We start from the raw sequence: 8,825 nt of genomic DNA, 5'->3' as shown, positions 1-8,825 counted from the left end.
ACAATTGGATTTCAAGTCAAACCATGGCTTTTACAGAAACTTATTTTATTGATCAGTAAGGGACCCCACTGAGGACAGATAAGCTGGGAATAAAAAAGCAGGTGAGCCCTGGGGGATAAGGGTTGCTGCTAGACACTTTCCAGGGAGCAGGACTTCCTGAGTCTCCCTATTCGGCTCCTGAGACCCCAGTCCAAGGGCTCCCTCGGGTACCGCAGACTGCTTCTTTCAGTTTTAAGAAGCCTTTGTTGTGTTGATGGCCGCTGGCAATGACTCGGGGCAGAAGCCCATCTGATAGACAGGGTGGGGCCTTGCTAAGGCCACTCTGCATCCTCTCTGCTCCTGGATCCTACTGGGCTCACAGAGTGCAGACTTTTCTTCTGCCCAAGAAGGGACTCTAGAGGGCTGAGCAGAGGACCATCAGGTTTTCTGCCAGGCCAGCTTTAGCCCTGGGATGCTCAAAGCAGACTCCCATTTGAAACCTCAGTTTCTAAAGTTCCTTGTCCTTGTCTGTTTAGAAGGAGGCTCCTGGCTGAAGAAGGCACAGACAGAATGGCTCAGATTGTAATCACCAGTGGGGGTCACTGAAGGAAGAGGCATTAGCTGCCTTAGGCCATTAAATGCTTGTCCTCTCTGCAGAGTGCCTCAGCCAGCAAGCTTCTGTGGGGTCAGCCTCCAGCCACCATGCTCCAGTCGTTGAATTTTGGGGCTGGAGCAACCAAGGTCTTCATCCAACACTTCCACAGGGTGACGTCGCTTGAGTGCTCGTCTGGGGACTGGCTTCTCTGCCTCCACCTTTGTTGGGGTCAGCTTCTGTGGAGTCACCCTCTTGCCACCATCCTCCAGTCTTGGAATTTTGGGGCTGGAGCAACCGAGGTCTTTGTTTGACCATTTCACAGGATAATGTCTCTTATGTGCTCCTCTGGGGACTGACTTCTCTGCCTTCACCTTTGCTGGGGTGGCCAAAGGAGCATCCCCATAGGACCGGTAGCCAGCGACCAAGCAGTATGTCTCCCCATGCCAGCCCACTCGGGTTTCTCCCTGCCTTCGGTAGGGGACATGGTAGTGACCAGGTGTAGGAGTCACTGTTGCTGGAAAGAAAATTAGAACTGATCAGTCACTTGTGCTATACTCTTTCCTACCAGGACATCCCCTCTCTCAAGTCTCTCCCAGGTTCTTGCTGAAGCCTTCTAATTTGCTTGGCATCCCAAACACAGCCTTAACCCATCACTACTATGAGACCCCTAGAGAAGGGGTGTTGCTGCAAAAGCAATTCTGTGGGGTCTAGGAAAGCAGCAGGAGACCAGAAAATCTTCCCCATTCCCAGAGAAAACAGAATCCAAAAATAATTGCATTCAGGATCTCCTCCATCTTTCCCACAACATATAAAAGATTTCTTACAGACCATCACTTCTGAGGCTTTAAGGAAATGCCTTCCAAGTATGGGAAAAAATAATTTAATATAAACTGGTTTCAGAACCCCCTCCCACCTTGGCAACTCCTCTCAGGCTCGATTCATACTGCTTTTTCAATCACACTGAACTCCAGTCCTCTGGTACTTTTATCTAGATCAGAAAAAGGCCAGATACTGAGGCAGAGTGACCAGGAGGTTGAGAGCCAGATTCTGGGTACCAAGTCTAGGCTCATATCAACCCAACCTTCTGGGATACCATTTTCTCTAGCCCTCCTTTCTTCATCACTCCCCTTAGCTCTTTTGTTCTTCCCATGGTTGGGCCCACCCTTTCTCTTAGTACTCAGCAGCTCAGGTTGGGATGTGTCTGAGGGACCCATGTGGATGTCTACATGACAGTACAGTGAAGGTGACTGAGTTTGAAAGAGAGGCTCATGAGCACTGCTCAACAGTTCTTTCTCAAATTCTCCACTGATCATTTGCACACAAAAATGCACCCGACTTTTGCTAAGAAACCAACCAGTAAAGGGGCTGAATGGAAGTAACTTGTAGCCCAAAGGGGAAGGTTACAACAAGAAAGATGAGAATCTTTCTGAACATTTGCCCAGGAATGACATCGCACTTGTCCTCAGCAGTGAGCAGGAACTCTGTGGGTCTCTGAGGGGGGACCCAGGCTACTGGTATTACAGATAGCTAGGGCAGTTCTTAGATGTGATAGACAAGCCCAAAAGGATCATGTGACTACCAGGTGAGGTTGCGTGTACACCAAACGTCCTAGATGCCCAGCCTAGGCCTACCTGCTGTGCTGCACTCCAAGGGGACAGAGGACAAGTCACACTGCATGTACAAGATCCGGTCAATCATCTCTTTGTCAGGCAACTACACAGATTGGTATCTGGTAGAGAACTGGTAGGGAAGGTTCTCCTGGAACACCACATTTCTGCAGTTACTCTGCCATGGAAACCGTGATGTCATCACTACTCGTGAGGTCACGTACGGAATCTGTGGCTTAGGCTCTCGAGGTTTTGAGGAGAGTGGGCTGTGCCCTGCCTGTGCCCTCACACCTGGCCCTCCCCTCTCATGCCTTAATCAAGTAGCCACTCCCTGGGGAGCATACTTGTGGACTGGCACAGCCCTGGACCTTAGGAAGGCAAGAGAAACTCCACTCTGAGATTAGCATGAAAAGCAAGATTAACCTAAGACAGCCAGGTTTTTGGCACTGACCCTAAGTATCCAACAGTTGGAGAGGCAGAGATTTGTGTGGACTGGGGAATCAAGGAAGGCTCCCTGGTGGTGGGCCTGAAGGACAAATGAGATGTGGACCCGGGGAGGGGAGAAGGGAGACATTTCAGTTGGGAAGAGTAAAAACAAATGTCAATTCATAGAACCCTCATGTTTTTATAACTGAGGACTCAAAAGCCAAGAGGTTAAGGGACCTACCCAAGGTTTCACAGGTGGTGCAGAGGTGTTCTGTTCAATGGTAGGGCTTCATGGTGGGGATGTAGATTTATGGCTTATAGGAGTGTAAGGACAAGCTCATCAACATTTCAGAGTGACACTGGGAGAGATGTTCAAAGTACTCCAAGGCAAAGTGAGGGTCCTGAATGACTTCAGAGTGGGAATAACGGGCCCATTTTAATATAAAATTAAAAACAAGTTCAAGACAAAATGACATAATATGAAATGACAACCCAATGAACACACTTCTCTCCCCCCCACCTCCCCCAAAAGGAAAATAATGGCAGTGCCACCACCATGGAAAGGACAAGATTTGGGTGCAGAAGCAGCCCAGGTGAAAAACATGGTCAACACTATGAAGAAGTGTTATTGAAAGCCGATTTTTTTGCTACTCAGAAGAGGAAATAGATAATTCTGTCCTTAGTATGGTCAGGCCCATAGACAGAAATTATACAGGGGCTGGAGGAGGTTAATGGGAGATAAAAGGGGACCTATGTAATACTTTCAACAATAAAGAGAAAAAGAAAGAAATCATATTTGGGGCATCCTTTGGTAGTGTGGCCAAGAACTTCCTAGCAATGTGAGATAACCTTCCTTGGGAGGGGGATCCCTGTTGCTGACCTTTAGTAAGCAAAGATGGGACATTTGTTTGCTTGGGCTGTTGCAGAGGGATGAATCCATGAGATAAACTGCCTAGGTTACCATTTTATATAATTTTTAAAATATAGTGTTTTATTATTATTATTTTTATTTTTTATTTTCAGGGAGAGGAAGGGAAAGGGAGAAAGAAAAATAGAAACATTGATGAGAGAGAAACAACAATTAGCTGCTTCCTGCCCACCCCCTACTGGGGATGGAGCCTGCAACGCAGGCATGTGCCCTGATCGGGAATTGAACCGTTACCTGGTTTATAAGTCGGTGCTCAACCACTGAGTCATGCTGGCTGGGCTTTATAAACTATGTATCTTCAATTTCTCTCCTTTTTAAAAGTCATGTGCTAAAAAGATTATGTATGCATTTCCTAAATCTAGTAGTCATAGTTGTATATCTTTTTAATTGTACACCTTGACATACCATATTTTCTTTTTTTTGTGGCGAATTAGCTGGTGATGTAAGGCATGGTAGTTCATGTGTGGCCTCAGAGTGAATGACCTGGGTAGACTCTAACCCTTCTTCTATGGTTTGGGGAGGATGCCTTTCTGCTCTGTTTTTCCAAGGGTTTGGCTGCCATATCCCAGATGCAGGCCTCAGCCATAAGTGCTACTTCCTTCCACCAGGGACCATTAGTGGTTGAGTAGCTGCTCTAACCATCACAAAAATAGATAAACATGTGTTGCCTATCTTCCAGAGATCTCAAGGCTTCAGCCACTTGGAACCACATATAAACAGCATTCCAAGATTGAGGAGAGACAAACTTTATCTTTTACTCTAGGGCTAGGTCCCTTGGAGAAGGAAGCCATGCCTTGATTTCCTTCCTTGGAAATCCCAGCAGGACTTGTATTTTCTGACGCATTCTCCATGGCCCTTCAGCAGCATGCTTGCCTGGGTCTTTCACCTTCCCTGGAGAGGGTGTTGGGGATGGGAGTAGGGCAGTGATATGTGATCAGCATGCCATTATCCCAGAATCCCATAGAAATAACTTCAATATTTAGGCACATTTTTGAAAGATAAATCTTTGGTGGTGATCTTTTTTCTTTATCTCTCTTTAACAAACTTTGGAATGAAATGCAACCAAATTTTAAATATTTGTCTCTTGCAGTGTGGTATAATATGAACAGAAAAAAAAAGTGAACATTTCTTCTGCAAGGAATTTTAGAATTTCAGGTTGAATTTCAATTTTTAAAATAAGCTAAATTATGTTTCGCTCTCCTGCTACGTGTCTAACAATAATCATATGGGTATTTTTCTGCTCTTCTGGGTGCAGATTGCCCTGTACGTCACATCTCTCCATCTGAGGCTCCCCATGTGTTCTATCACTCTCTTGCAGAAATGCTTCTCCTTTTCCCTAAGTTTTGTTGCTATAGTCTCGACTGTCATTTCCTCAGCACCATCTGTAGACTGATATTTTGTTGAAATTTGTATGGGTTCCAAGTAAGAATTCAGCTCAACAGGCCAGCATATTTAGTTTTTAGGAGAAAAGAAAGTAATTGATTAATTCCTATTCTAGTCCATTCTCTTTTTCCCTCCACTTCATCCCATTCTACCCTCACATGAAGATATTCTTATAGCTTTGAAATGGAATCAAATTTCCAGGCTGTATAATTAAATTTCAGTAAAAAATTCCACTTACCAGAATGCTCACAATACTAATATTGTTGTTAGAAATAAGACACTTGATTAAAAGGGGGCACACTTGTCTATATCCTTAATGTGCATTTCTAATGAGTCTTAGCAGGAGGCTGATTCACATGAAAATGCACAATTAGCTCATCCAACTTTAATATACCATTATCTGCACCCAGGCCCTCTCTTCATTACCATTTGAATGCACTGTTTTCTTTGGAGTTTTGTGCAGGAAACAAATCCCTATATATGGCACACAGCCTTAGACTCTGATTTGTCTGCCTTTGCCCTTTAGACAAAAGGCCAAAACAACATGCTCCCATGGTGCATTAATTTTCAGTCTCTGACTATTTTTGAAATTGTAATGCAGCACATTTCTTTTCTAAGGGACTTAGTAGACAATGTAGAAGTGGATATAGCCAAGGGATTTGTTATTTTGAACGGTGGCACACCATCTTTCCTACATGGACTGTCCAGATAAAAGGGTTTGCTTTAAAGTGCTGATGAAACGCAATGAAATGAAATATTACTTGAAAACTGATTTCACTACTATATTTAGTTTACTTTACCATCAGTGTCTGGAGTCAGACGATTGGTTGCCTAAAAATAAAAATAGAGAAGCCCTAGCTGGTTTGGCTCAGTACATAGAGCGTCAGCCTGTGGACCAAAGGGTCCCGGGTTTGATTCAGGTCAAGGGCACATACCACAGTTGCAGGCTCCTCCCCTTGGCCCAGGCACTGGTCAGGGTGCATGCAGGAGGCAGCCAATCCATGTGTTTTAATTCCTATCAACGTTATCATTTGGCTTTTCATAAATTTTCAGTGTTTCTGGTATGCCTTGCTCCCACACTTGCCCAAGTTTCCCTGATATTTAGAATTCTATCTAATCTTAAACAAATAAAATCAATAACGAATTAAAAAGTCAACGGGAAAGTAATAATCTTTTTATAAATGGTGCTGGGATAATTGATACCTATATACATAAGAATGAATTTGGATCCCTACTTCACATCATACACAAAATAACTCAGAATGGGTCATAGATCTTCTGTAGAATAAACTTAACCAAAGAGGTAAAGTAATTATACACTGAAAAGTATAAAACATTGATGAACAAAATTAAAGTGGATATAAATAAACACATGAAACACATTTCATGTTCATAAATCAGAAGATTAGTATTGTTAAAAATATCCACACTCCTTTATGGTCTACAGATTCAATGCAGTTCCTATCAAAGTCCCAATGGCATTTTTACAGAAATAGAAAATCCATTCCTAAAATTCATATGTATCCACAAAGGATCCAGAATAGCCTAAACAATCTTGAAAGAGAAGGGCAAAGCTGAAGGCATCATACATACTTCCTTATTGCAAAGCTACAGTAATTAATATAGTGTGATACTGGTACATAAAAAAAAAGACATTCAGAACAATGGAACAGAATAGAGAGCCCCGAAATAAACCCACACATATACGGCCAACTGATCTTCCACAGTGGTGCCAAGAATACACAGTGGGGAAAGGATAGTTTCTTCAATAAATGGTTTTGGGAAAATTGGATACAAATTTAGAATGAAATTGGACCTTTATCTTATGCCATACACAACAATTAATTGAAAATGTATTAAATATTTAAACATAAGATCTGAAACTCTAAAAGTCCTAGAAGAAAACATAGGGAAAACATTCATGACATTGATATTGGCAATTGTTTCTTGGGTATGACATCAAAAGTACAAGCAAAAAACAAAACAAAAAAAATACCACAAGAACAGCCAAATGGGACTAAATCAAATGAAGAAGCTTCTGCACAAAAAAGAAAACAATCAAAATAGAGAAAAGGCAACCTACAGAATGATAGAAATTATTTACGAACCATTTATTTGATAAGCAGTTAATCTCTAAAATGTATAAGGAACATCTAGATCTTAATAGTAAAAAATAAACACATAACACATTTAAAAAATGGACTAAGGACTTGAATGAACATTCCTCCAAAGAAGACATACAAATGGCCAACAGGTATATGAAAATATACTCAACATTTCTAATTATCAGGGAAATGCAAATCAAAACCAAAATAAGATATCATCTCAACCTGTTACTTAGGATGACATTTAAAAAAACCGTCAAAAACACAAAACAAAATAAAAGAACAAATATTGGTAAAAATTTGGATAAATTGGAACTCTGTAAACTGTTGGTAGGAATGTAAAATTGTGCCTCCACTATGAAAAACAATATGGAGGTTTCTAAAAAAATTAAAAATAGAACTGCTGTTGATTCAGCATTTCTACTTCTAGGTATATATCCAAAAGGTTTGAAATCAGGATCTCAATGAGATATACAAACTTCCATGATCATTGCAGCATTACTCACAATAGCCAATGGAAGCTCCTGAGTATCTATCTGTCTTGTGATGAATCTTGGCACCCCATTCTTCCATCATAACCAGACAAAGGCCAATAACAAAAGATTTTTATGGCAGATGTTTTTGTGCTCATAGCTATGATCTTTTCCACTACTATACACATTGGAGAAATTATTAGTAAAAAATATGGAACGTTTATGATTCCTAAACACAAATTAGATTAATTTGAATATAAATTGTATTTGAAATGTGAAAATTATGATAATAAAATAAAAGCACATCAAGTACCAGAATAAACCTATTAAGACATACATATAACATCTAAGAGAAAATTGTAAAACATTTATGAGAGTAATTACAGAAAGCTGAAATATAGCATGGCAAGGGATTGGACAATTTAATATTATAAAATTATATTCCCCCACAAATATTTATTGTTTTAATTAGCTTACCCTCAAAATTATTGCCAGAATTTCACAAGTAGATTTTAAAATATAGCCAGATCAAAGAACCATGAGTAGCCAAGAGATTCTTGAAGATGAACAAAGATGGAAGGATTATTCTGTCAAATGTTGATAGTCATGATAAAGCTACTCTGCATCATATGGTGTGGTATTGGTGGTAGTATTGACAATTGGATCATTAGGATAAAATAGAATCCAAAAATGAACTCACACTGTATGGGCTGTAGATGAAGTTTACTCTTGGCAGTAACGAAGGAAATTCTTTTCAAAAGATGGTACTAGATCAATTGGATATCCAAATGGAAAAGAAATAGGAAATGGGACTAAATCAAATGAAGAAGCTTCTGCACAAAAAAGAAAACAATCAAAATAGAGATAAAGGCAACCTACAGAATGATAGAAATTATTTACGAATAATAGATTATTATTACATAATAATCCAAAAGCAATTTCAGATAGATCATGTATCTTAAAATGATAGTGAAAGCAATAATATCTCTGGAATAGATTATATGAAAATACCTTTGTGAACTTGGATAGAAAAAGCTTTATTTATAATTATACAAAAGCACTAATCTAAAAGGAAACGAGTGATACATTAAAAGAAAAAAAACACTTTTGTTTAACCAATGATATTATTAAAAATAGTGAAAGTCAAGTCATAGAGTTATTTATAACATACTAGTAGCCCGGTGCACGAAATTCATGCACATTAAAAGGGAATTAATTGCCCTAACCGGTTTGGCTCAGTGGATAGAGCGTCGGCCTGCGGACTCAAGGGTCCCAGGTTCGATTCCGGTGAAGGGCATGTACCTTGGTTGCGGGCACATCCCCAGTGGG

At 40.5% G+C, this 8,825-nt stretch overlaps 1 protein-coding gene across 1 annotated transcript; it reads right to left on the bottom strand.

The window, feature by feature from the left end:
• Nucleotides 1–642: 642 nt before the first annotated feature.
• Nucleotides 643–2,272, bottom strand: LOC106725475. Its single transcript, XM_014536797.1, has 2 exons — nt 2,206–2,272; nt 643–1,106 (listed from the first exon to the last, which is right to left on the bottom strand). Exons 1-2 carry the CDS (start codon nt 2,270–2,272, stop codon nt 643–645), a joined length of 531 nt encoding a protein of 176 aa, XP_014392283.1.
• Nucleotides 2,273–8,825: the final 6,553 nt, after the last annotated feature.

The sequence above is a fragment of the Myotis brandtii genome, unplaced genomic scaffold (genome assembly GCF_000412655.1).
Source record: "Myotis brandtii unplaced genomic scaffold, ASM41265v1 scaffold165, whole genome shotgun sequence".
In the NCBI taxonomy this organism is placed as follows: Eukaryota; Metazoa; Chordata; class Mammalia; order Chiroptera; family Vespertilionidae; genus Myotis; species Myotis brandtii.
The sequence above is the reverse complement of the archived record's forward strand: the minus strand, read 5'-3'. Positions and strand labels throughout refer to the sequence as shown.